The 26,145-nt window shown below is 39.5% G+C and overlaps 8 protein-coding genes across 20 annotated transcripts in view; 4 read left to right on the top strand and 4 right to left on the bottom strand.

Annotated features, from left to right (window-relative positions):
• Irk1 (Inwardly rectifying potassium channel 1) overlaps positions 1–3,078 on the bottom strand; it is a 30,602-nt gene extending 27,524 nt beyond the window's left edge. Inside the window, exon 1 of one of the 2 annotated variants that reach the window (XM_089264878.1) lies at positions 2,716–3,078. The gene's annotated coding sequence lies outside the window, so the exon portion shown is untranslated. The remainder of the gene's footprint in view (positions 1–2,715) is intronic. The other variant, XM_089264884.1, reaches the window with a different exon arrangement.
• Positions 3,079–3,490: 412 nt separating this feature from the next.
• Positions 3,491–4,645, top strand: VhaAC39-2 (Vacuolar H[+] ATPase AC39 subunit 2). Its single transcript, XM_018098074.3, has one exon. It carries the CDS (start codon positions 3,587–3,589, stop codon positions 4,643–4,645), a length of 1,059 nt encoding a protein of 352 aa, XP_017953563.1. The 5' UTR covers positions 3,491–3,586.
• A 533-nt stretch (positions 4,646–5,178) lies between these two features.
• On the top strand, positions 5,179–11,328 carry mrt (martik). Of its 9 annotated transcripts, none has more exons than XM_089265301.1 (3): positions 5,179–5,284; positions 8,185–9,043; positions 9,106–11,328. In XM_089265301.1, exons 2-3 carry the CDS (start codon positions 8,224–8,226, stop codon positions 10,533–10,535), a joined length of 2,250 nt encoding a protein of 749 aa, XP_089121427.1. In that variant the 5' UTR covers positions 5,179–5,284; positions 8,185–8,223; the 3' UTR covers positions 10,536–11,328. The 9 variants fall into 9 exon arrangements, with proteins under 9 accessions (XP_089121427.1, XP_089121425.1, XP_089121424.1 ...); XM_089265299.1 differs by lacking the exon at positions 5,179–5,284 and adding an exon at positions 6,187–6,506 and having other exon boundaries at positions 8,183–9,043; XM_089265298.1 differs by lacking the exon at positions 5,179–5,284 and adding an exon at positions 6,187–6,655 and having other exon boundaries at positions 8,183–9,043.
• Positions 11,176–13,241, bottom strand: LOC108654608 (cysteine-rich hydrophobic domain-containing protein 2). Its single transcript, XM_018106083.3, has 3 exons — positions 12,279–13,241; positions 11,770–11,980; positions 11,176–11,681 (listed from the first exon to the last, which is right to left on the bottom strand). Exons 1-3 carry the CDS (start codon positions 12,404–12,406, stop codon positions 11,514–11,516), a joined length of 507 nt encoding a protein of 168 aa, XP_017961572.1. The 5' UTR covers positions 12,407–13,241; the 3' UTR covers positions 11,176–11,513.
• A 77-nt stretch (positions 13,242–13,318) lies between these two features.
• On the bottom strand, positions 13,319–14,315 carry LOC108654634 (uncharacterized). Its single transcript, XM_018106115.3, has 2 exons — positions 14,032–14,315; positions 13,319–13,945 (listed from the first exon to the last, which is right to left on the bottom strand). Exons 1-2 carry the CDS (start codon positions 14,084–14,086, stop codon positions 13,593–13,595), a joined length of 408 nt encoding a protein of 135 aa, XP_017961604.1. The 5' UTR covers positions 14,087–14,315; the 3' UTR covers positions 13,319–13,592.
• Positions 14,316–14,376: 61 nt separating this feature from the next.
• On the top strand, positions 14,377–23,228 carry l(3)mbt (lethal (3) malignant brain tumor). Of its 3 annotated transcripts, XM_089265296.1 has the most exons (6): positions 14,377–14,939; positions 15,000–15,074; positions 15,556–16,199; positions 16,401–16,937; positions 18,101–19,798; positions 19,861–23,228. In XM_089265296.1, the coding sequence occupies exons 3-6, from the start codon at positions 16,046–16,048 to the stop codon at positions 22,371–22,373; spliced, it is 4,902 nt and encodes a 1,633-aa protein (XP_089121422.1). In that variant the 5' UTR covers positions 14,377–14,939; positions 15,000–15,074; positions 15,556–16,045; the 3' UTR covers positions 22,374–23,228. The 3 variants fall into 3 exon arrangements, with proteins under 3 accessions (XP_089121422.1, XP_089121420.1, XP_089121423.1); XM_089265294.1 differs by having other exon boundaries at positions 15,556–16,937; XM_089265297.1 differs by lacking the exons at positions 14,377–14,939; positions 15,000–15,074; positions 15,556–16,199; positions 16,401–16,937 and adding an exon at positions 17,431–17,561.
• Positions 15,162–26,099, top strand: LOC115561953 (uncharacterized). 2 transcript variants are annotated; one of them, XM_089265309.1, is made up of 4 exons: positions 15,162–15,190; positions 24,795–25,473; positions 25,541–25,642; positions 25,704–26,099. In XM_089265309.1, the coding sequence occupies exons 1-4, from the start codon at positions 15,177–15,179 to the stop codon at positions 25,863–25,865; spliced, it is 957 nt and encodes a 318-aa protein (XP_089121435.1). In that variant the 5' UTR covers positions 15,162–15,176; the 3' UTR covers positions 25,866–26,099. The 2 variants fall into 2 exon arrangements, with proteins under 2 accessions (XP_089121435.1, XP_030238467.1); XM_030382607.2 differs by lacking the exon at positions 15,162–15,190 and having other exon boundaries at positions 24,850–25,473.
• Positions 23,346–24,671, bottom strand: LOC115561958 (uncharacterized). The gene is made up of 2 exons (XM_030382614.2): positions 24,213–24,671; positions 23,346–24,154 (listed from the first exon to the last, which is right to left on the bottom strand). The coding sequence occupies exons 1-2, from the start codon at positions 24,669–24,671 to the stop codon at positions 23,483–23,485; spliced, it is 1,131 nt and encodes a 376-aa protein (XP_030238474.2). The 3' UTR covers positions 23,346–23,482.
• Positions 26,100–26,145: the final 46 nt, after the last annotated feature.

The raw sequence follows: 26,145 nt of genomic DNA, 5'->3' as shown, positions 1-26,145 counted from the left end.
TGTGTCAAGCTTATATACTCTCTTTTCACTCCGGTAAGCGGGTATGAAAACAAGCGTGAAAACAAATAGACAAATGAGTGAAATATTTTCCTTTAATTGCTGCTGCTACCTCACGGCTGTTTGGGCTGTATTTCGACCTGATTTGCATGTACTTGGCATAATTAAATTTAAGCAGCAACAGCTGCTTGCAGCTCTGTTCGAATTGTTCTTGGATATAAGCCAAATTCAAATAGACCATAAAATACACAAGAAGTTTCACATTGATCTATATGGTATATGGTATATGGAATAAGGGATATACTATATGATAGATCACATAATATACACAAATTGTTTTTCTAGCCACATTGAGGCGCAATTATTAATTGATTTTGGCAAAGATTTACAATTGGCGCTCTCTCCTGTTTTCACAGATTATCAGCTGAAATCAAGTATAAATTATGGGGATCTGTTAGACATTTTAAAAGAAATTTAATGGTGCCAGCGGGGCGTATGAGTATTAAAATTGTAAATTAAACTCAAATGGCAGCGTACAAAGTGAATATAAAAATTTTAAAGAAAAAAAAACTTTAATATGTATTTAAATAAACAGCAGATATGGCGTACAGAAGCTCTTAACTTAACTAACTAAGAGCTGACTAACATGGCGTATGGGCAATGTTTATCTTATATGTCTAAGTAGATTAGAGCTGCTTGTGAGTATCCCTTGAAAATATATGAAAAACCCACACACACAAACCAATTCTTTTCACACTCATTTAATCTGGATTATCAAGAATAAATCTTGAGTTCTTTTTTTTTTTCAATTCATTAAATTTGAATTGAATTGTTAATCGTAAATAAAGAAATCATATTTGTGTTCTAATTGTGATTGTGAGCAGCTCAATCAGCAATTTATAATGAATTCAAATCGAATCATAATCGAAAATGTCAAAATCAATTTGCGAAGACGCCATACGCTGTTCTCTCTTTCTCTCTCTCTCTCTCACTCTTGCTATCTCTTCATTCTGCCGACAGACAAACGACTGTCAAATTGTTTTATTTATGACGGTCAATTGGAGCGCTTCGTAGCTCGCATAACGAATCCACCTATTGTCTCACAGCGTGCTACAGTGAAACCTCGCTATAGTTTGCTGAACTCTTTTTTCATACATTGACATTTAATTTCCTGTATTTCTTTTATTTATATATAGATATATTAGCCAATAAACAGCACAAATATTTGCTGTTCCTTTTTACCAGTCTTTACTGTTGTTACGCAGCAATTTAATCAGTGACATTAGGGAAATCCTATCGCTGCTCGATGAACACCATCAGGTGACTATTGAAAGACTCAAGCAATGCGTTGCAAAATTGTGGGCCATAAATTGTTTTATCTCAAGTGAGTCCATAAAAAAAATCACGGCTTTGATTTGCGAATCGTGTGCCATATAACATCTGATGTATCCCACTGTCCGACTAGCTACTATCTTTTTTCTTGCTATTCTTTCCTTTACCAATTTTCTGCCTAATTAATCACCAAAAATATTCGAAATTTGACCCATCATTATGTTATCTGTACCGAATTTAATATTGAATATATATTATCTAATAAAATTCCTATAATTGGTTTGTAACCCCTCTTTAATGCATATGAGTAAGCAAAAAGATATCCGTCGCGTGCTCATAACTAGAATTTTCTACTTTATGAGCGCACATAGCAAACTAAAGCCTTTTATCTGACTTCACTTGGAATATAACAAAAAATATAATTAGGCTAATAAAATCTAATTTTAGCTTATACTTGAATATACAATTCCCATAATTATAGGGTAACAACGAAAAGAGAAGAAAATTTGGAGAGAGCTCAATATAAAAAGTTATATGTATATAAAATAAATATTTTAGGCATATATAAAATATGATATATATTATTTGCTTGTTCTTATCTCTCTTACGAATTTCATTAATAAATTTCAATAAACAATCAGCATCAAGAAATGTTTTCATAATTTTCAATGTAAACACTGTGAGAAAACTTCCTTATGTTTTATTTCTGCGTTTGAATGATGCAAAAGTATTTTGAAATATTTGTACAGTTTTAGTTTAGCAATCGTAACTTGTAAATCTTAAAATATACGTATATATAATATTAACTGAATATATAAATACTTGAAATATATAAATTATATAATATATAGTCTGCTCCAATACGTTCCGCATGGACCTGTCAGAGTCTAATCAGTATGGCGACCGCTGTCACATAGTGTAAAATATTAGCTTATATTTTCGCTTAATTTTGATTACTTTATTATATTCTGTCTGCGTTCAGCATGTCAATCAGTCAACTAATCAGTCCGTCAATCAGTCAGTCAGTATCTAGCTGTTGTCTTGTGTCATCAGTGGTGACCCATGTCTAATTTGACTTTGCCTAGAAACATGACCAATCAAAAATAGTTGATAACTTTATTTTAAGATATTACGTGCTTCGCTCTACTTCTCGATTCGATTTTCGGTCCTAGAGCTCTTTCTCTTTTATGTTTAAGAGAGAAACTCTCTATCTCTCTACCATTGGTTTCTATTTCCTATATTGTTTGTTGTTTTATACAGACCTATTCAAAAAGAAAAACTGACTTATCAAGGCTTTATATTTGATATATGATTTCTTTCTTAATTGGCTATCGTGTATATTTGCATGTAAGTCTATGTTGTCGCTATATTTATTTATTTTCTCACCTGGACGCACCTTGACGCAATTGTCTTTCTGATTTTCTGCAGCCGCATTTGGAACACAGAATCACACACACAAATACACACGCACATCTACATAGAGAGTGAACGAGCTGTTATTGGTTAGCCATAAGCAGATCGGACATGATATTGCGATAACATTGACGCTTCTCTTGGCGACAACAAAACGCGGCCAGAATTATGCATTTGATTGCGGAACGCATTTTGTTTGATATTTATGACAGAATTCATACATAAACGACGCAATTTACAGAGTGTAAACAAATTTGGTTTATTTTCATTAAAAAATACGATTCTAATATAAGATGTAATATCTGTCAGTTTTCTCGATTCGTTGCCAAAGTAATAATGCCGTGAACGACCGAGCGCAACAAGTAAACTGAATAAACTAAAAAGTAAATAGCAACAGGTCCCTCAGCATCCCAAGCAAAGCGCATGTGCAATGCAGTGCAAACGTATCACAAGCAATGATTAAATCTTAAGTAACTATATAAAAAGCAAAAGAGAGAAAAAAAAAACAAGTAATTATATTTTACTCAAATTTGCATTTAGTTAATTGTAGCTTAATAAGCTAGAATCTAAATGCTTCAGTCAAAAATGACTAACCAAATTTTTAAATTTTGTAAACTTGGCGCCCAAAATCGATTGCACAGCGCTGCCAGATGTCTATTGCTGCCCGCTAGTTGGCAACAATGGCAACGATTGAGTGGCAACGCTTTATAGGCGCGCCACAATGCGTATTCAAATCAATTAAAATCAAGTTCGCTTTGAATGGCAAACTTATATTGTCATTTGTCGTTATTCCAAAAAAAAAATATATTCCAAAAATAATCATAGCAATTGAAGAATATAGAAAATGTCGAACAGTTTGAATTTCAACATGGAAACTGGTTATTTAGAAGGATTAGTGCGTGGCTTTAAGAATAGTTTGCTATCTCAATCCGATTATCTAAATTTAACAGAATGCAATACCCTGTCAGATCTAGTGCTCAATATACAAAACACAGACTATGGTCCATTGCACAACACCGAAGCGAATTTGGATGTGGAATCGATTGAGAAGTGTCTGCGAAAGCGTATTGTAATAGAATACAATTATATTCGGGAAAATTCGACGGAGCCTTTGAGCACATTCCTCGAATATATACGATATGAGCATATGATCGATAATGTTGCATTGCTGATGACCGGCCTGATCAATCATCGTGATATAAAAAAACTGATGCCCATGTGCCACCCATTAGGGCTATTCGACCAATTGGAGGCCATTGAGGTGGCGAGCACCATAGAGGAGCTATACAATGTGATCCTGATCGATACTCCGCTGTCCAATTTCGTTGCAGAGAACTTGACTCGATCGGCAATACATAATACGGATGTGGAGATCCAGCGTAGTTACCTATTCAAAGCGTATATGGACGACTTTTACAGGTTCTGCAAGAAAGTGGGCGGCACAACGGCCGAAGTGATGTGCAAACTCTTAGGCTTCCAAGCGGATCGTCGCATCATCGCAATCACAGTGAATTCTCTACAAATTAATATGGAGTCCAAGCTACGCCTTAAATTATACCCTCATTGTGGGACACTGTGCCCGCTGACTAGAAGCGCATTGGCCATCTGCACGGAGGAAGATCAAGTGCACACGATTCTCAACCAGAACATGACCTATGCCAACGTCCTGTCCAGCATCGAGAGGGACACGGAGAATCTGATCACCCTCGAGGATCGCCTCCAAACTTTGGAGGCCAAGATGCACGTGGACTCGTTTCTGCACCAGTTCCACTATGGCGTCTTCTACTCCTATCTGAAACTAAAGGAGCTCGAGTGCCGCAATATAGTCTGGATTGCTGAATGCATTTCCCAGCGGCAGATCGATAAGATTAATGCCTATATACCCATTCCGAACTATTTGTAATTGATTACTCATTTTTTAAAAGATTGTTAAATAATTTATAATAATTTTCTTTTTGTTGCTGTTTACATAAATTAAAAACCATATTTTAATAACTTCTTACGATTATTTAATTTAATAAAAAAGTTAAAAGTCGATAACCAAAAATATTAATAATATTTCATTTTTACATTTATTTATCTACATTGAACATTGTAATAATGTATATAAATTTAGTAAAATAAACATTTTTATAAGTATTATTGGTTTTACCAAACTATTATTTAAATTTGAAATATATTTTACAATATGTAAAAATATATTAAATATTACTTAAGCTATTCCATAAGCATAAATATATACACATTTTTCTAAATATAATTACATATATTTAAATAAATGAAATTAAGTTTCGCTCTTATTCAGATAGTTGTGCTGCCTTTTCCCAAGCGACAAAAGTAAATAAAAATGAAAAAAATCAGCTGAGTCGCGAAACACTGAGACTGCGGCGAACATTTGAGGCAGCAGGTTCTGGGTTTTCTTTATTTTTTTGCAAAATTCAGTTTCAATTCGTGATTCTAGCTCGCTAGTTGTGCCAAGATATAGCAACAACCTAACCTAACCGAATGAATCATCTTCGTTTTCTAGTTGCTCTACACAAATGTACGTAAATATAAATAATACATACGCACATACAATCATACATGCATGCATATCTTTTTATTTTCCACTTCGTATCTGCATTTGTATAAGTGTGTTCGACTTTTATCAACAACAAAAAAAAAAAACAATTTATTTGAAGCTCAATATTATATATGTAGCTGTAATAAGTCTGTAAATGATACGTGTACCGCATGAACATACATATGTAAATATAAATACAGATAAAGTTTCGCCTTATACTTACATATAAAAAATATATATGCGCGTGTGTTTGCATGCAAAGGCTACGCTTTTCCGCATTTTTCCTGCAAGTTCAAATTTCCTGTTTTCGCTTTAGCCTTGGCCCCTCTCATAGCCCTCCCTAACCCTACCCATTCACAGTCCGTTCTGGATGCTAGAGCATTCTTATTGGTTACTTTCCTCTCAATACTTGTAAATCTCGTTTGGCATTTCGCTACAACAGGAAATTGGCTAGCAAAATTGTGCATTAAATTCGACAAATTAACTGGGAATGTGTATACCAACTAGTGACTGAAAATACATACATTTAAAAAATAATAATATTATGTTTTTCGAAATTGCAAATTGAGCACATAGTAATTATTCTATTAGCGTCGCTTTTAATTGAATATAATCTAAATGACTTTTACAATTCCCGTTATTTATGTCAGAATTCCAGCAGATATGCCTTGCCGCTGTTCCCATTCAATCTCTCAATCTCAATATGACAGCTAGCAAAGCCAAAGCTATTCCATAACCATTATTTGTGCCTTTCCGAAATATAACAGCAGAGTATTGTATTTTATACATACATATGTATATGAATATGTACATCCATACACACATGCAGGCATTTTGGAGTGTAAAGGTATGTGTGCACTACTAGCACGAACGAACGGCTTATATGTACGTTCGTAGTATATATGTATGCATGCATGTATGTAGTGATGTATGTTACGTTTAGCAAGTATATAGTTTGTTTTTGTAGGCTTTCGTTGCTTTTGAATTTTTGAGTTTCGCAGTATTGAAATCGTGGTGGTGGTTGTTGGTTGAAATTCTGTTCTGTTTCCTCTTCATGTTGCTGTGAGAGTAAGCGCTCTCGCGGTCGTGTCGTTTCGTGCTAGTCTGCGTGTCTGAGAGAGTCACTCGGTGCCTGTGTGTATGTGTATATGTGTGTGTTTTGTTGTTCGGCAAGGTGTTTGCGTTGCTGTGTTGAAAAATAGTTAAGTAAAGTTATTATTAAAAAACAACCGTGAGAGCAGCTGAATTGAAACTCGAAATTTTACGCAACGATTCAGCTGATTGGAAGTGTCAGTGTCAATTATTAATTAGAAATATATTGCCCGTGTTATGTGAAGCTGTCAACGATTGGTTTGTTAAATGTAATTAACGTTATTCCTATATTTTCTTATTCTTGAAAAATTCTCAACATAATAAGCGTAAATTTGTGCCATGTGATAGCTTGTGTGTGTGTGTGTGACTGTGCTTAAATATGTGAGAGACAGACAAGGCAGCACTCTCTTTTCGTGCGGTAGTTGCGCTCTCCCGCGCTGTCTCTCTCGCTCTGGGTTTATATCTTTTCCACATGACAGTGGGACATAGGAAATTTAAATCAAATAGTTATTAGTATTATAAGAGCGCTCCTTGTTTTCAATAAACTGAAATGGGTAGCTTTTGAAGAATTTGTCAAAATGCGATGACTATATTAAAAAAGTGTTGATTAGCGATTGAGCGTCAAATGTTATTTTCAACCGGCTTTTGAAAAGCTTGTAACCACTGTATGTAGTCTCTCAATCTTATGTGATTTTCTGACAGCTGGAAAATTACTCAGCTTTAGCTCCACAAATTGTGATTTGAGTTTCGAATGCAGCTATCGGGTTCTCCCGGCTCAACATCCCCTTCCATCTTTAAAAATCCATATGTACATGTATGCGACATCTCAAATTCAATCAAAACTAAATAGAGGTTTTTTTCCAGTCATTCTGTTTCAGTATCAGCAGCGTCTTTGAATATCATTACGCATCTATCTCGGGTGCTCAAGTCGCATTTATTTTTATTATATATACAAATATTGTATATACAAACATTATGTACATACATACATACATATGTATGTGCATATTTGTATATAAATAGTCGAATATGAACGCAGTTACAAACATAATAGCGCTTCGTTTCAAAAAAGTGACGAAATCTTTGTACCCCAAGTGCTTCACGAGCTCGTAATCGTATTGGGCATGTTTATTAACATTTTAAAATCGTTTACTCACTATCTCTAAATTTAGTTGATGTGTGTGTGTGTGTGTGTGTGAGTGCATGAGAGTTAAGGTGTATATGTGTGTTTCTCTGTGCGTGCTTGTGTGTGTGTGTTCACGTTTATTCTTTTTCACCTTCCCTTTGTCGTTATATTTCGTATTGAAATTTGTAATCAAAATCGATAAAAATATATATTTTTTTGCCTATTTAGATTTCGTTGTAGTTGTAAGTTGAGAACGTATCGCAGGTGTACTATGCACCAATGAACATTATTAAGGGGGTTTCGAGTGTTATTCTCATTTGTCTCGTATCAATTTTTGAGTAACAAAAATAATTTTATAAATATAAACACAAAGTGTACGGAACTGTCACTTTTTTCGATTTATTTGATTTTCTCTGTGTGTGTGTGATTTTCTTTCGTATTAATGTGATTTCAAATCTGGTTTAGTAAGTTTTTCTAAATATTCTAAACAGCTGCAATTTGAATTTTCATACATTCATTTGTTTGTTTTAAGTCATTTAACTGAATGTTTGTTTTAGAAAACATAGTTTTGTATTTTGAAAATTAGGCTTTTTCAATTTTGCCTCGCAGTATATTGTTGAATATAACTAATTTTCGTAATTTGGTTCTGTTCTCAATAGAGTTTACGTAACCACTCGAGGAAAATATAATAGACGTATCGATGTTGATGCCGCGGTATTCCGAACAGGAAAGCCACAGCGAGAAAAGTTTTGCTGGTAAGCACAACCACGCCTCCACCACAGTGGCCGCCCATACGAAAATGCGTTTAATTAGCAAAGTGGAGCACAATATGCGCCAACAGCAGCAACAACAACAGCAGAAACAACAAACTCAAAATCAAAATCAAGGTCAAAATCAAAGCATCAACAAGCTAATCAATACGGCTGCCACGGGCAATGGGCTGGTGGGCGATGTGGACGAGCTGTTGACGCCAATGCGCATCAAAAGTGATCCCACGTCCAATAGCAATGGCAGTGGTAATGGCGGCAAAGAGACGTCCACCAGACCGGAGCGCAACCTGTGGAGTCGCATCGAGATGCTCGAGATGCTGAACATAATGCAGGAGATGAACGCCCTGGACCAACTCAGCGATCGGAACGTGAAGAGCGAGCATGTGTTTCGCCAGATCGAGGAATCGATGCGCAGGAAGGGCCTTGTGAAAAAGTCAAGTATTCAGATCTGGACCAAATGGAAGTTCCTCAAGTCCACATACAACACAACAACGCGGCACGGCAATGGCATTCCCAAAGTCGTGCCAGAGGAGGTGTACCGTGTGCTTTGCCGCATGCTGCGCGAGCATGCGAATGCAAACAGAAGTGGAAGTGGCATCAGCAGTGAGTGTGGAAACTCCAGGGACAGCTCCAATGCGGAGCTGGCCAAGGCCACTGCCAAGAAAAGCGAGGTCAAGGAGGAGCTGGGCGTGGAGCATCCCATATTTGGCTTTCGCTTGGGTCTAATCAAGCCGGAACCCTTGGATACAGGTGAGCAGAAAAAAAATAAAAAATCAAATGTTAAAATATGATATATATATTTAATTTATCAGGTTACGAGATGATGTCTAACAACAATCATCCAAACTCGAGCGAGGACGACCTGAGAAGCGAAGACTATCTACGAGCGCACGACCAGTCGCATGCCCTGGACCACACGCCGTTCACGGCCAATGTGAAGCACGAGCCCGAAATGGATTTGGGCATGGATAGCACCAATACACCGCCGCCTACGGCCCCGACGTCGCCCTCACCACCGCCAAGCAGCGTGGAACAACAAGACCTGGACGATGCGTCCACAATGTATCCGAGCAAGTCGCAGGCTTTATCCCTGCCGCCGTTGCGCGTCGCCGCCTTTGCAAATGATGCACAGCCAATTGCGGCATCCACGCCCACACATGGCATACTCCAGATCGAACGACCTGTCTCTCAGCTCAACAAGCCTGCCGTGAACGGTGGTCTCGGCCGGGGCAATCGCAGCATGCCCCTGCATAGCACCAGCAGCATTAGTTTCGTGCATCCCAATACCAAATTGATGCTGCCACGCAAGCAGCAACCGCTGCGCATTCCCCGTGAGATCAGTGTGCAGCCGGCGAATGTACGTGCGCTGAAACCCGTACCTGTGCGCGACACGGGCTACATGCTGCGTCCAGATCGCATGATACCTGACCTGGAGCAGTCCATATCACCGCCCCAATCACCATCGCCGCCCATGCCCAGCCAGCCTATGCCAAAATATTCCATTCCATATGCCTCGACGAGCAGGCAGGCGCAGCTGCTCACTGAACAGCAACAGCATACTCGAAAGCGGCGGCTTCAATTTGGTCAGCTGTCATCACCTGTCCCCATCAAGCTGCAGCGCAGCTCCACACTCTACGAGAGCCCCCATCAGCAAAGCAGCACTCACAATGAAGAAGCTGCCGCCGCGGAAGAACAGAGGAGACAAAAACTCGCTGAGCAGGCGCAGCGTCGCAAGGAACAACAGGATGAGCTATTCCAGAAGGAGCTTAGCCAGCTGGCCATTGCTATGCGGGAGGCACAGAAAGAGATGCTCCATACTTTCTTCCAGCAGCAAAAACAGTTTGCACGTCGCGAGCATCAGTTCCAGCTGAAGCAGGATAATTTGGTCATGAGTGCACTGCGTAAACAAACGGACGTACTGCTTCGGGCAGCCAAACAGCTAATTCCGTGTGAGCAGGACGAGGTAGAGGAGGCGGCAAAAAGTAAACCATCTGTTAAAGCCAAGGACCAGCAGCAGAAGGACACGTCGAGTAGCGACCTCTTACTGCAACCTGATGCTGAGCTGCAAGAGGATATTCAAAAGCTTGAGGAAGAAGAGACGGAGGATGAAGAGGACAAAGAAGATGAAGAGCTGGAGCAATACGAAGGGGAAACGCAGGAGAGTGAAGAAGCTGCTGTTAACACAGCCAGCGAGCTATCGTCGAATCAAAGCAGCAGCTCTATCGACACAGAAATATGTTAATATATATATAAAAATATGTCCTAGTATATCAAGTATTATCACAAGAGAACTATAATATTGTCATTCCAAATGTTCAAAACCACAAACATTTCCAAACACATTCCTTAATTTTTGAAAAAAAAAAAAGAGAACACATTTAGGCATATATATATATATATAGATTATATATATACATATTCTTAGAGCAAAGCCCACATTGTTAAAAGACTTGATTATATTTAAGCATTGTTTGTGCTATTAAATCTATTGAAACATCAAAATATACGCATACATAGTGATATTTAAGCAATATCGAAATAGAAGCAGATATGGAAACCGTATCATTTATGAATATATGAAATTATGTAAATTTAGACAGCTAGGTCAGGATTGTATTTTTCTTAAAATTTGTGGAGAGTTGTAAATATATATATGTATATACAAGTATATATCGAATGCAGCGTTAAAGATGTTCTTAAGTGTCGGCTTCCATTTCTGCATCTCGCTCACCTCAATGCATTCAGAACCTCAAGAATCAGTTTTCAGTTTCCAGTTTTCTTAACAAGAATTGTATTTAGTATTGCATTATTTGAAACAATATATTCAAGAATTAAGAATTAAACGAAATATGAAAACGCATTAGAAACTAGCGAGAAATCAATTGTTCTTATTAGCTATATATATATATTCTTTCAAAAATTTGTTTAAACTAAATACTACATATTAACTAGCACTAGCTTAAAATGTGTATGTGTATGTTTCACTAAACTAGTTGTGTTTAGTTGTTGCACAAGATTAAACGCCTAAAGCATAACTATTATTATAATTATATTTATAATTATTAGTTGCTAGCTTTTTTTTAGTGTTTTTTTCTTTTCTGTTTTTTTATATTTTACAATTACGATTAGAGGCCCCCCTTAATGAACACCCCTCCCAAACGATTGCCCCTACGACTGCAATGATCCACACTGCGTATATATATATTATATATATATATATTTAGTCGGGCCGATAGATGGGCGTCTTGGGTATAAATTCAATTAAAATAACATACTCCATCATGGAATTGGAATCACATTGTTGCTTATGTAAACGCCAGTGCAGGCCGAGCTTATGATATAAATGACTATTTTCCCACTCGAGCAGCTTATCCAGTGTCAATTGCGTCTGCAAGCAAATGATAAGGGTTAAGTTAATATCTATTGGCATTGTCAGAGAAAAATAAGCATGAATATGATGGAAGCTTTAATCTTACGCGTTTGCTCAAACATATGACCGGCCAGAGAGAGCAGCCCAGGGTGCAGCAACAACAAACGCAGCCGCAAAAGAGCCACTTGACATTCAGGGGCAGGGTCTTCTTTAATATGCCATTGATGCGACCGATGGTCGCTTTGAATTCCTCCGGCGCAACGCGCGATAGCAAGCCGCAGGGAAACTCGACATTAAACCGATTGCTCAGACCAAAACTGCAATGCAAGAAAGAAGAAATTTGTGATGGCAATTCGCATTGTGTTTATATTGATCTAATTCAGTTATGCAACCTGTCCGTCCGTCAGTCAGTCAATCAGGTAATCAATTATTAACAACTGGCCGCCAAATAGCACAAGGTCAAACGCATGTACTGCACGCCTGCTATCAATGTAAACAAAATGAATACGAGCCCGAGAACACACTCAATTTTTAGGTATCAAGAGCCTTGAGCTACATTGAGAATTAATACATTATGTATGAGCGTATAATGTATACACTCAGCTGATTACTTACACGGTCATGTTGCCCGCGCCTCGTATGATAATTGGTTCGGGCACTGGCATCACTGTCTGATCCTGGAAATGCTCCAGGTCATCCAGCTGCTCATCCTCGTAGATGGCATCAAAATCGGAGAACGACATCGTTCCTGATTTACTTGAAGGTTGTTAGTATTTACGCTGAGGGACTGGTGGCTTCGATGGATGCTCGGTGTGTCACAGAGAAATTGTTTGCAACGCTTGCAAGGAGATCAACACATTTTTCATTTGACTTGTAGTTGCGTAAATTCTGATTGTATGAGTGCGACAGTTGCTGTTCAAATAAAATCTCCGTCTGAGTGTTGTGCCTTTGGTATGATTGTTGTTCGCTCGAGACTCTAAATGAGCGCAGCCGTCTTTGTTGTTACTGTTATACGATTATTGTTGTTGCCTGTTGTTGTTGTTGATGATGTAGCTGTGACTGGCGCTGGCGCTGCTTCCGCCATACGCATTGACGTTAACTGCGCTGTGGCATGGACTGATATGAGCTGTGACGTTGACTTCCTTAATTGCGTTGCATTACAAAAAGAAGGCACACAACTGGAGTATATGTATTAAAATTGAACACTAAACAACAATCACACTGATATACATATGTATGTAAGTAAATGTGTAAATTCACTCAGCAATTTTTCTGAAGGTTGTGCAACACTGGCGTTCGTCCGCTTTTGTTATTGTTGTTGCTATTGCTGCTGCTGCTGGTGTTCCTGTAGTGGGGGCCAAAGCAATGTGCATTCGATTTTGTTTGCTGCGTATTTCGCAATCACTTTTACACCTATTGCTTCAAATTTTAAACTCAAATCGTACACATTTCAGATGTATATACTTATTTTCAGCATTTTTTTTTGTTAAAAGGCTAATTCAAAATATTTACGCAGTTATTTTTTTACACTTTTTTGTGTTTTGTAATGATGAAAATAGGTTCTTCGCTTTACATTTGTTGTTGCGAGACGACCAGCTGGCAGCTGTTTACGATTTAGGGTTGCCCAACCGTCGCAAAAAGTGAGAAATCTCACATTCAAACATGGGAATGACCAGCGGGTTAATATTGATTTATTAATTAGCTATATTAATAAATAATTAAAGTGTATAGTTATATATAATTATAATATATATGGTATATGTGTATAGCATATATAAGCGTATGTTCTAACTAATAATAAAAATTATATTGTGCACAAATTCGACAGATTAGCGAACATCAATTACTTTGCAGCAATAACAAAAGCATTAATGTATATAAAAAATGACAAGGCATATTTTGTGTCGGTAGGTAGCGCTCATCCTTCGCCTACTTCTTTTTTGATGCACTCGGGCTGGTCGATTGAAAGACAGAAGAGGCGGACATCAGATTCTCAATATATTGACCAAGCACTTGATTTTCCGAGCGTAATTTTAGATTCTCTTCCTTGACAGAGTCCACGCGCTGTGATAAATCATCGAGCGTATTTTGTAGCTCCAGAACCTGCGTAATCAAACGTGATTTCTCCTGTATGTCGTCCGGCCCCACATCAAGGGTGTCAAGCGAATTATGAGATGAATCTGGAGTTGAGCTCTGATTGGTAAATGAGGAGCGCAGCGAATCCATAGATCGGCCGTTGGCGATGTTTTGCGTTGTCGAGGGCTCATCATCGTTGATAATAACTATAAAACAGCCAATGAAATTATTACTCTTCCCACAGTTGGACGCGCCCAACTGTTCCACATCCACATCAGCCCAATGCACATACCCTGCGGATCTTCGTCAATAGCCATTATATTATCATCGTTGTTTATTATCGACATGATGAATAATGTTATAGCAAGGAGTTAACAATGAATTAAATGAATTTTTTAAGTTTTATTAAGAGAAAATACACGGAATACTAAACAACCACTTTTTGGTTAAAAATACGCTGTTCCACACTAAGTGTTCATCATTTTGCAACACTGTAACATTTAATTAGAAATCGAGAAACGAAGAAGAAGCAGTTCCAACTAGAATCTTAAAAGTTTAAAACTAAAACAATAACATTAAAAATAGTATCATGTCAACAACAAATTTGTGCTCGTTGAATAATAAAATTTTATTCACGAATAGTTTTAGGTGCCAGTATTAAGCATATCACTGATGAAAACAATAAACAACTGTTGCTTTTGCTTGACGTTATGAAGCTCCGTTTGAGCGAAAATTTTTAATAATTAATAGCAATTTGATCTTAAGCTATGCTCAAAGTTACGTCCAAAGCAACAGTGAATAAAAGAATAATGAAAACTCTTCTCAAAATCAATATTTAATGTTGATTATTTTAAAAATAACCGAAATGAGACTTATTGCAGAGTTGCCACCTGGGGAGCATTCGATCGACGAATTAAAATACACACGCATGCTTTTTGTCATTATAGTTTTTAACGTTGAACTGAAAACAGGTCGTTTAGTAACTAACTACAAAACTGAAAATTATAAGGTTGTGCTGAGTTCTAATACATTGTCCTGATAAAGCGCAAAAAAGTCTACATCTATTTACTTATATATTTGTATATACACTTGAAGTGTTGCTCTATAGTAAAAGAATGGTTAGCATTTGCGCAAAGTATATAAATATACATTTCAGTATAGATGTATAAAACTTTGTAATATCTCTATATCTAAGAAGAGGTAATGTTTATCTTTCATCTAACTGTTTACATTTTTAATGTTAACTTTTTCCACTTATAGTTCTGCATGTTCCTGCCAGTCAAAAGTAAATGGTAATACAATTGTTCTGAGCTGAATTCATCTCAACTTTCCAAGGTAATCATAGTATAGGTTTTACATTAACTAAATTTTAAAGTAAATACGAATTTTAACTATGCTTTTGGCATAATAAGTAAAGCCCAGATAAGGTATGTACATATGTACATACATATGTATATGTATATATGACATTGGCATCAGTATAGTCATAGACATACGTAACAACTGTAAATTGAAAAACTTAGAGACTAATTTGTTAAAGATGCAGTTATCATAGCACGTGGGCTTCGGCCATTATTAAATGTTGTAAATGTTGTCTAAGCCAATATATAAATCTTTATGCAGCATACCAACAATTTATAGCAATATTCTTCATTCGAAGTGCTGCCAACTAGATTTAATATATGCGTTGCCAAAGAGGCGCGTAAATTAACGGCGTCTTATCATTGATTATAACTGTCAATTTATCATAATATTGTTTAGTTTTTAAGAAACCAATACATTATACCTAATTTCTAACAGTTTTCAATTGTTTCAGGAAAAATTTTGTGACATTCTAACTGAAAACTTTTTAAAATCGAGCAACAATGTGGAACTGCCATGTTTGACAGATAAAATACTACAGCGCAAAAAATCCATAATTAAATACTAACATTTGCAAAACAGTTAGCGCGTGATAATATTTAATATATGCATAATCAACAGGATATATTTTAAATGTTGTGCTAAATATGAAAAGTGTTAAGCCCAGATATGCACTATAGTAAAATACTATGTATATTAAGCGAAAACGAATAATTAACTGCGGAAAAAATACCGAATGTGTGGGCAAAGGTGTAGTGATTGAATAAAATGCCAAAACTTGTGCGGCAACGTACGAATTCTTTTGCCTGCAGTTGAAAAGTGTAAAAAGACGCCATTTGAGTTGGCTTTGAATAAGTTTTGAAAGAAACAGTCAAATACTAGTGGCCGTGCTCCCAATCGTAAATAAACATTAAAGTTAGAAATCAAATATACAAAAATTTATCATGTTGCCCGCCAATGTGGGAACTGTAAATCCTAAACGAGAAGTGCCCAAGACGATGTCGCCTGTAAAATCTTTCAGCAACAAGGCAACGGCCACGGTCAAGCAGCCCGAGGAGATGCGTTTTGTGCCCATTGCACCAAAGCCAGCCAAACCCTGTAATATAACTATTAACAACTATAGCAACAGTAAAAATAACTACAATAATAACAGCAGTAATACTTGTAAATTTAATAGTAAAATTAGTAAAAAAATTAACAATAATGCATCGTCTGCCATTAAACCGAAACTAACGCCAGTAAATGTGGTACCGAAGCCATTCAAAACTAATTTTAATCATAATCATAATAATTTAACAGCACCAGTGCCGCCTCTTATACAACTGGTTAGTAATGGACCCAATGGGAATGCCAGCTCTCTGATTTCGATATTGACGCCCAAAACGCTGCTTAATCCCACTTGCACCAAGACCAATGTCCAGACGGTGGTACCTACACAGGCTAATCCACAGTTGCAGTTGCAATCACAACCACAACCACAACCACAGGCACAGACACAGGCACCGCCACAGTTACAGCCACAGCCCCAGGCACAGGCACCGCCTATGCTCATACGATCGGCCACCACGCTGGCTACCATGCCGACCCAGCAACAACAACCACAGCAGCATCAACCACAAAAACAGCCACAGCAGCAGCAACAACAACAACCACAAACGCCGCAGCACCAGCAGAAGCAACAACAGAAGCAGGAGCACCAACCAAATCAGCAGCAGCAGCAACTCCAGCCAAATGCTGCCATTCACAATAGTGCGATTCACTCATCAGGAACAGCTGCCGTTTCAACTCAGACGCACTTGATAAATATGGTGGCTGCCAAAGGTTCGCTCAAAGCGGGTAAGTTCCATTTTAGTACTTATATAATATAGATTAAGATTTGAAGTTCGATCGCGATATAGCATAGCCCTATATGTATGTCTTAACATACATACACATGTAATTGTTTGTGTTGTCTTCCATGCTGTTGCTGCTGGCGCTGCTGCCTCGTTTCGATTCGATTTCGGTTTTGCCTTTCAATCCATTTCATTTGCTACGAGTCGCTCATTTAGTTTGTTGTCGCTGTTCGCTCTGAAATAAATTTCTGACTGTGTAGGCATATGTGTGCGTGCGTGTGTGTGTGAGTGTAGTCTTTTATTATTACTATTATACACATATTACTACTTATTGTTGTTGTTATCATTGTAGTTGTCTATTTAACTAGCGATATTTCTGCCGTTTAACGTCTTTACAACTTTTTTCTGTATTTCATAATATTAATTAGTTTTAGTACGAAAATAAGTTTCATGTGGCTATTTTCAGATTTATATAGTTCACGTTTTTCAGTTTATGCTAGTGTTGTTGTTGCTGTTTTTATTAAATCGATTGACAAGTGATTTAACTGAAATTCATTTTCTGGTTTTAAGCTGATGTCACAAACGTTTTATGTGGCAGTTTCTGTTTTGAAGAGACTAAAAGTCACTTGTAAATATAATACATAAAATGTGTGGTGTTTTTTTCTGTAGCTGCTGCTTCTTCTTCTCATTGTTGTTATTTATCAACGTTATGTGTGTTCGACATGAATGTGTTTATATATGTATATATATATGCTAAAGTTGCGGGCGATGATCAGGTTTTTGCAGCTGCAGCTGCCCCAAACGAGCTAGTGCAGAAAACATTAAATTTGTATTTTGTATAAGAGGAATGCAGCGAGGACAATGCTTCAAACTTTCGAATTTGCAAAATGGAATTCAACAAATATTTAGCAGGCTAACCTTTCCGGAGTGACTCAACATCACCACCAACAATAACCACAAGAAACATTCATTTTTATCACAGTATATAAATTTGATATATATTTATATACATATATTTATATATATGTATATACACACAAAACAAATACATATGTCTGCATAGAATGTATGCAAGTATTCATACGTAAACACGCTTTTTCCTTTATGCTTATATAAATTTACTGTATAATGTTAATTTTGTTTTTGTTTTCTGTTTTCTGCTTTCAGCCGCTGCTGCGCCAGCCCAAATTTCGTTGCTGGCGAAAAAACAAACTCCGGTTATATTAAGCAAGGCGGCTGTGGAGAAAATTCGATTGAAATTTGGTCAGGTGCAGGCACAGGCTAATTCCGGTGCGCTTGTCTTGACCAAACCACTGAAGGCTAACCAGAACGGCGGCCAAAACGCTAACAACAACCGCAGCAACAACAGCAACAACAATAACAGCAACAACAATAACAACAACAACAGCAACAGCAGTAATTTGAACTCTAAGCCGCCACCAGGCACTGGGTCCAGTTGCATGCCCACGGCAACGAACACTGCTCTTATGCCTCCGCTGGTGCCCAGTTCGATGCCCACATCCATGGCAATGGCCACCAACGCTTTGCCAGAGATCAAGATTACTCCACTACCCGCAGCTCCAACAAATAGCACCAAAATTATGAAAGTACAACCGAGTCCACTGGCTGTAATTGTGCCAGTGACGCCAGTGACGCCAGTGACTCCCGCCCCGCCACTAGCACCAACAGTAGCACCAATCATGCCTGCAGGAACACCGATAACAACAATCTCAAAATTAACTCAGCCAAGTGAGCAACTGGGGTCACCCAAATTACAGCGCTCCAAGTCATTGGCCGGCAGTGAAGAGAATGCGACAATCATTTTATTACAAAACAATGCAGCGGAGCGACGTCACTCGGTAGCCATTATGGCCAAGGAGGTGGATGTAGTAGAGCAGCCAACTCATATAGAAACCATAACCATAGACGACGATGACAGTGAGGAGGAAAAGGAGGCAGAGGAACGGCGGAAACAGCAACAACAGCAGCAGCAGCAGCAACAACAGAAGCAACAGAGGCTACAGCAGCAACAGCAGCAACAGCAACAGCTGCAACAGCAACAGCAACAGCAACAGCAGCAGCAGCAACAACAACAACAGCTGCAACAGCAACAACAGCTGCAACAGCAACAACAGCAGCAACAACATCTGCAGCAGCAGCAACTACAACAGCAGCAGCAAAGGCTGCAACAAGTGGCAACTCCAATAATTTCAGTTTCAGCTTCGAGAAAGAATTCAACAGCCAGTCGAAGTAGTAGCATTGCGAGCAGCTGCAGCAGCGATGTGGAAATGATCATTTTGCCATGCAGTAAACCGGAGGAGCCGAAGCAACCCAAACAACAGCCCCTGGAAATAAAGCATCCAGGCAATGGTGCCATCATCAACATTGTCAAAGCAGAAACATTGCCGGTGTCCAAAGAGGAATTTGAGAAGTCGTTGCGTTGCGATGAGCTTCTGGAGAACAGCTCACCTTTGTCTGTGTGTGCCAGCAATGTGGGCAAGTCGGGCACCATCACGGTAACACCTATTGCACGGCTGCAAAAAACAAAAAGTGCCGACCTGGTGCCAAACGTTGCCTTTGCATTGAACGCCTTCAGGCGCAGCATGCAGCAGAGTTTCAGCATGCTGCGCTGGCGGGACCAGCAGCCAAGCGTGCTCCAGAATTCTAAAATGCGCTTCGAGCTCAATCGTTACAATTTGCTGCAGCTGGCAGAGCGATGTGAACCACGTCATGGTCCAGCTGAGTACTTTGAGAAATCTCTCTTTGATCGACCTGTGCGGCGACCGAACAGCAGCAGCGATCCATTGCTCTATTTGTGCTCACGCTGCAATTGCCATGGACCTGCCTCTGATTTTCTGGCACCAAGTGAGTTAGCTCGAACATCGAAACAAATCGTGCCCACAAACTAATATTCAATTTCTTTGCAGGATTTTGCTCGATTAGCTGCGTGCGACGCGTTCCCAAACGTCGCCATCTCAATCCGCCCAGCGCTGCCAGCGAAAATAAAATAAGCCGCATGGAGCCAAAGGCAACGAATGGTCATGTAAAGCATCTGCCTCAGCATCATCAGCAGCTACAGCAGCTGCAGCAGCAGCAACAACAGCAGATCCAAGAACAACACTCACAGCTGCAGCAGCAAAATCGCGAAAAGGAGCGCAATCGTGAGCCTAAATTAAACGAATCGAAGCCAATATTTATATGGAGCGAATATCTGAAAATGAAAGGCAATGGTGGTGCGGCACCAGTAAATCTCTTCCCAAATCCGTTTCCTATTGGACAAAATCAGTTTAAGCTCGGCATGAAACTGGAGGCCATCGATCCGGAAAACTGTTCGCTCTTCTGTGTGTGCACCATTGTCGAAGTGCGTGGCTACCGTTTGAAGCTCAATTTCGATGGTTATCCCAGTATGTATGATTTTTGGGTCAACGCTGATTCAATGGACATTTTTCCGCCGGGCTGGTGCGAACGCACTTCGCGTGTACTCCAAGCGCCCAAGGGTTATTGCCCGGATAAATTTAATTGGTATCGGTATCTGTTGAAAACAAATGCTGAAGCAGCGCCCTCAACACTCTTCACCCACCTGAAAACATCCAGCCATACGCATATCAATGACTTCCGTGTGGGCATGCATCTGGAGGCGGAGGATTTAAATGATACGGGCAAGATATGTGTAGCCACCGTTGCGGATATACTAGATGAGCGTATACGCGTACATTTTGATGGCTGGGACGATTGCTACGACTTTTGGGTGCACATAAATTCGCCCTATATCCATCCCTGCGGCTGGCATGATGGTCGCCAACAACTAATCGTGCCACCCGACTATCAGAATGTAACATTCAACTGGGCGAGCTATATTGAAGAAACGGGAGGCATTGCAGCCCCCGAAAGGCTATTCAGGCCACGCGAGCCCATGGAGTTTCAGGCACGCATGAAACTGGAGGTAGTCGATCAACGTAATCCCTGCCTGATACGCCCAGCGACCGTGATCACACGCAAGGGCTATCGCATTCAATTGCATCTGGATTGTTGGCCTGCTGAGTATTATTTTTGGCTGGAGGACGATAGCACAGATCTACATCCGGTCGGTTGGTGTCAGGCTACCTCACATGATTTGGAAGCTCCGCCCAGCTTTAGGCAGGGTCCCCCGCTGATGCCCTGCGATGTTCCAGGCTGTCGTGGATTCGGAAACGCCAAACGCTTCAATCTCAACATGCATGCCTTGCGCGACTGCTGTCCCTATGCGCCGGACAACTGGCGGCAGTGGCGTGCCAAGACGGTAAAGCCACCGCGTGTCCTTCCCGAGCATATCAAGCGAGCAGACTCACCAATGCCACAGTCGCCGTCGCCGTCGCCATCACCTTCGATGTCGCAGTCCCAATCGCAGTCATCATCATTGTCGCCGTCTTTGTCGTCTTCGCCGTCACAGTCGCGGTCATCCCCAAGGCCGCAGCCTCACGCACAGACTTCAACGGATCCTTTACCCGGCTCAGCAGCGCAGTTGAACACGAATTCGAAGCTAGTGTCAGCCAGAGGACATATGCTCCAAAAAGTGGACACACCGCGACCGAGTTTAGATTCGAAGCCACCGGCAAATATGAGGAGCGATGTAAAAACACCGTTACCCACTGATACCGAGGTCAAAACAGCCCCAGCTGGACAGGGCGAACTCAATCCGCGCTGCCTAGCTATAGCCAAGAGCATTGTGACGGATTATGGGCCACATCTTGCACGGAATTATCGCCTTTGGCAACGGAACAGTGACTTTGATATGACGCAGCTGAAAAGCAATCCGCTCTACTGGACTAACTGGGACGTCTATGAGTTTGTCGAACGAGCGCTTAAGTCGTCCACAATTGCGAAAATGCTTTTCGATGAAGAAATCGATGGACGAGCTTTGTTAATGTTGGGAAGAAAAGATTTGGCCACCTACTTTAAGCTGAAAGTTGGCCCCACAGTCAAGCTTTTCTCGCTAATTGTCAATCTGCGCATTGCGGTCGAGTGTAAGTTTCAGACCAAGGAGACGGGTCTTAACTTTAAACAACTTAAAAAGTCGATCAGAATCGCAAAACGTGAACCACTGAAGAACAGCCCAAAACCGTATGAAGATAATTCAAATAACCTGGAGCAGAACAATGTCTTAGACCGCTCGCCTGAAAAGCAAGAAGAGGACTCAGAAGAAGAGGAATCAGAGGAGGGAGAAGAGGAGGAAGAAGTTGAAGAAGAGGAGGTGGAGGCGGATGACGAAGATGATGCAGATTTTGAATTTAAGGAAGAACCAGATGAAGAGTTAACAGACGATGAGGACGTTGTGCTAGATAATGAAGACTTCCTTTGCGTCAAGCCAATACCCGAGATCAATAAAAATGAGGCTGTTGATGAGAAGGACGCGGATGTCATTATGACTACCGTGGATGCACTGCCCGTGAGTGCTTCCTAGGGGTTAGTGTATGTGGTGTCCAACGGGGGACACGAAAAGGGAAGGGAAGTTCAGCATGCTCCTATTCCTTTTCCTGTTCCTCTTTTGCAAAAGGTGGAAGAGGCAGACGAAGTTGATTTCTATAATACAGAATCAGAACAAAAGCAAATGTATGACGTGGACGTCAAGCTGGACAACAAAGATTTCCTATGCATTAATCCTATACAGAGCATGGTCAAGAATGATGGTCCGCTTGAAGGTAAAGATTCGGAGTCCGGCTCAGGCTCTGACTTCGACTCTTCTGCGGACTATAGCTCGCACTCGGACTCGAGTTCAAATTCGGATTCCCTAGCTGTGCTGCCCTTAACTGCATCATAGGGGCTACTTTCGACAAACCAGGAGCATGAAGAGGAAAAAAAAACAAATCATCCTCCTTTTCGGCAGAAGGAGAAGGAAGGCGAAGATGATGTTGCCTTTGATTATAGAGAATCAGGTCATGGGCAAACGTATGACCAGGCCGTTAAGTTGGACAACGAAAATTTCCTATGCGTTAAACCTATACACAGCATGATCAAGAGTAAGAGGCCGTTTAAAGATATGGAGTCGGACCCGGACTTTGACTCGGACTCCCTGAATGCGCTGATTGTGACTTCATCATAGGGTTCCATCCGTCCGACACCAGCCATTATGTTTCAATCACATTTGGATTTGAAGTCCATCAAATCAACATTAACTATGGAAAAACTGTCTAGTTAGTTAATCTATTTATATAAGATTTGTTGCGTTGGATCGTTTTCAATCAATTAATATTGTGTATTCTTTTGATATAGTGACTAATCTTTAAGCGTTTCAATTAAAGTTAATGTAAAAAAGTTATTCTTGAGTATTAAGAATTCGATGATCTAAAGATCTAGATGGTCTTTTATGTCAAATTAAAGCTATATCTACATTCATCCTTTCAATCTATTTTGTTTCAAGCTGTGTGTCGGCGTGTACAATTGAGGAAGATGCATTTATTGGAACTATTAACCGAACCAGATAATTTTGAAACTAACAAATGCCACTAATTTGAAGAACTGCTGCTTGATTAATTTGGTCCAGCGGACCGTCATGTGCATATCAATATGAGACTATTGCCGTTTTGAATTTGGATTCAATAGTTGGCAAATATTACGTCTTGTTCTTAATGCCTTACAATTTTTTTTCTTTGACTTGTCAGGTTCTATTGGTGAGGTAGCTTTATTCTGTGAATCTTCCGTAGGTGGCTGTGGTGTTTCAGATTCGTTCTCTTTCGCCTGTGACTTTGGTGCCTCTTCCTCATGAGATTTTGTTTGTTCTGCTTCCGATTTTGCTTCAATTTTTGAATTTGATTCAGGTGGTCGTAGCCCGGTTTGTATATCTGCTGCTGCTGCTGCTGCTGTTGCCAGTACTTCAGCTGTTGAAGCTTTTGCTTCTGCTGTTGTTGCTGCATCTTCCGCTGCTGCTGCTGCTACTGCCTCTACCGCTGCCGCTTCTGTTTCTGCTTCTTTCGTTTCATTGTCGTCTTTTACGGCCAAAGTGCCGTCAGGCTCGAAAAGCAAACCTCCAAATAGATGTGTCACTTGGACAAATTGTTGAAAGCAGCACATATTTCTATAATAGATATTATTGCATTTCTGATATTTCTTCAGTGCCAAGAGCAATTCATTGTCAGGAATGGTGTTAGCACCCTTCAAAATTAACATCAGAGCATGCAACTCCTTAACGGTAAATTTCAGAAAACTATTATCACTGATCACCCTCTTAGCCATTGGCACAATTTTCTGCAACAGGGGCGAGGATGATGAATACTAATAAAAATTGATAAATAATTGCAGTTACCTTGCCCACCAGTTTCATCATGGCCGGGCGATTGTGTTCATTGGCCAATTGAAACATTTTGAGCACCGTAGACATGGGCCATTCCTTATCGACGAATTTGCCAATGTAGCCGTCCACAAAGTCGGGCATTTTGTATTTGGTGGCCAAATAGACGAGATCGGGAAACATCTCTATCTGGATATCATTGTATATCTCATACGTGTATATATAAAGCAACAGGGTCTCGTAAGCATCGGGCATGGCGTCATTCACATTGATCACAAGCTTGGATTTATTGAAATCCGTTTCGCGGAACATGCTCTCGAACTCCTCCGAGGCAGACGTCAACAGAATCCTGTGGCACTTGAATTCGCGGCAGCAACAAGTCATCGATTTATTCGTGTACCAGACTTTTAGCTCACAATCCGACAGTTGTCCGGAACGAAGCAATTCTAAACGACGTAACTTGCAAAACATCATTTATATATTCGAAAATTTGATACACTACATAAATTTGGTACTAAAACCGATATTTCCTGAAATGTTTTTTCATTCTCAAATTCGATTCTTGATTTTAACTTCCTTGTAGTAGCGTGTACATATCTTGGTTTTATTTGTTAGATTTTTGCCTGAAGCTTGCTTAAATTGTCTGTTGAAAATGTCAAAATTACGAAAGTCGAATGACAGGGCTAATTCAAGAGCGTCCAGGTCGTCCAACCCGCCTGCTTCTGCCCCTGCGGCTACCCCTGCCACAGATGAAGTTCCCTCCCCATCAGCACCAGTCCCAAAGACGGAGACACCTATTAGCTTAGATGTTCCTTCGACCAAGAAGCGCCGCCTCGAATATTTGCGGAGCGGCATAGATTCCGATTGTGAGGTGCATGTGGCGAAGAATCCGAGTATTGCTGATGATGGTGCCAGCACCTGTTATAGGAAATTTAAATGTCATCGCCTATTTCTGGCAACCGCATCTGAGAAACTGGAACATGACATTTTCGAAAATAAAAACTGGAACGGAGTATTGCAAATTAATGGAGTCTCGCCGCAGAGTGTGGAAATCTTTCTGGAATTCATTTACACCTTTGAACTGGCAACGGCGCAAATCGATCTATTCCTTATTGGGGATATATTCATATTATCCTGTGCATATAATTTACCAGACCTCCTGCTGAGCTTCTCGCAAGAACTAAAGAATATTACATGGCCATTAGCTGGCATATTACCAGCCTTCAATCTGGCATTCCGTCATAATATTTATGATCTGGAAAATTTTAGCATAACCGTAAGTCCTCTATGCATTTTGATATCTCGTATATTGTGTATAACTATAATTTTCGCTACGTTTTCAGAAAATTTTAGAAAACGCAGCTGCTCTTAAAAACGAGCCTGGACTTAAAAAACTACAGATTTATGCATTTAACTACGTCATCCAGTTCTGGCTAGCCACCGAGGTATATTCTATATACATATATTGCATTATTCATATTAATATTAAATTCTATTTTCAAACAGGCGTTATCCACAAACGAAATAATTCAAATAGTACAGGAGTACCAGAAAGAAAATAATTTAATATTTAAAAATGCACAACAATTTCCACATTTCATTAAGATTATCAACTATTTTCCCAGCATGCTTCTGGACGCCGAAGGATTCATTGTTCGTTCGCCTTAATTAATGACGACCGAAGTTAACAAGTTAACATGGCTATGTAAATTCTAACATTGAAAAAATTTCAGTGTAATAAAACAGTCTTCTGGTATCTTGTTAACATAATCCTAAAGATTTGCCTGCATACAGCCCTGTCTTGTCATGCCATATATTTTGTTATTGCCAATAAATATACAAGATTTTTACTGTTATCGATTCATCGTTTCTAAGAGAACCAGTAGATTATTTTTTATTATATACATTTGTCATCGAAATACACAAAAATTCGAAGAATTCGCTATAT

The sequence above is a fragment of the Drosophila navojoa genome, chromosome 2, assembly GCF_054131105.1.
Source record: "Drosophila navojoa isolate 15081-1374.11 chromosome 2, UAZ_NAV_1.0, whole genome shotgun sequence".
NCBI classification, from domain to species: Eukaryota; Metazoa; Arthropoda; class Insecta; order Diptera; family Drosophilidae; genus Drosophila; species Drosophila navojoa.
Note: the sequence above shows the minus strand (reverse complement) of the source record. Positions and strands in the feature narration are given on the sequence as shown.

Coding starts and splice junctions, on each gene's coding strand:
- mrt (XM_089265301.1), top strand. CDS start 8,224: ATGTTGATGCCGCGGTATTCCGAACAGGAAAGCCACAGCGAGAAAAGT. Junction 9,044..9,105: donor GCCGGAACCCTTGGATACAG/GTGAGCAGAAAA, acceptor TTAATTTATCAG/GTTACGAGATGATGTCTAAC.
- LOC108654608 (XM_018106083.3), bottom strand. CDS start 12,406: ATGTCGTTCTCCGATTTTGATGCCATCTACGAGGATGAGCAGCTGGAT. Junction 11,981..12,278: donor GGCGCGGGCAACATGACCGT/GTAAGTAATCAG, acceptor CTTGCATTGCAG/TTTTGGTCTGAGCAATCGGT. Junction 11,682..11,769: donor TCATATGTTTGAGCAAACGC/GTAAGATTAAAG, acceptor ATTTGCTTGCAG/ACGCAATTGACACTGGATAA.
- VhaAC39-2 (XM_018098074.3), top strand. CDS start 3,587: ATGTCGAACAGTTTGAATTTCAACATGGAAACTGGTTATTTAGAAGGA.
- LOC115561953 (XM_089265309.1), top strand. Junction 25,474..25,540: donor TGGAAAATTTTAGCATAACC/GTAAGTCCTCTA, acceptor CTACGTTTTCAG/AAAATTTTAGAAAACGCAGC. Junction 25,643..25,703: donor AGTTCTGGCTAGCCACCGAG/GTATATTCTATA, acceptor ATTTTCAAACAG/GCGTTATCCACAAACGAAAT.
- LOC115561958 (XM_030382614.2), bottom strand. CDS start 24,671: ATGATGTTTTGCAAGTTACGTCGTTTAGAATTGCTTCGTTCCGGACAA. Junction 24,155..24,212: donor TGATGAAACTGGTGGGCAAG/GTAACTGCAATT, acceptor CCCCTGTTGCAG/AAAATTGTGCCAATGGCTAA.
- LOC108654634 (XM_018106115.3), bottom strand. CDS start 14,086: ATGTCGATAATAAACAACGATGATAATATAATGGCTATTGACGAAGAT. Junction 13,946..14,031: donor TATTGACGAAGATCCGCAGG/GTATGTGCATTG, acceptor GCTGTTTTATAG/TTATTATCAACGATGATGAG.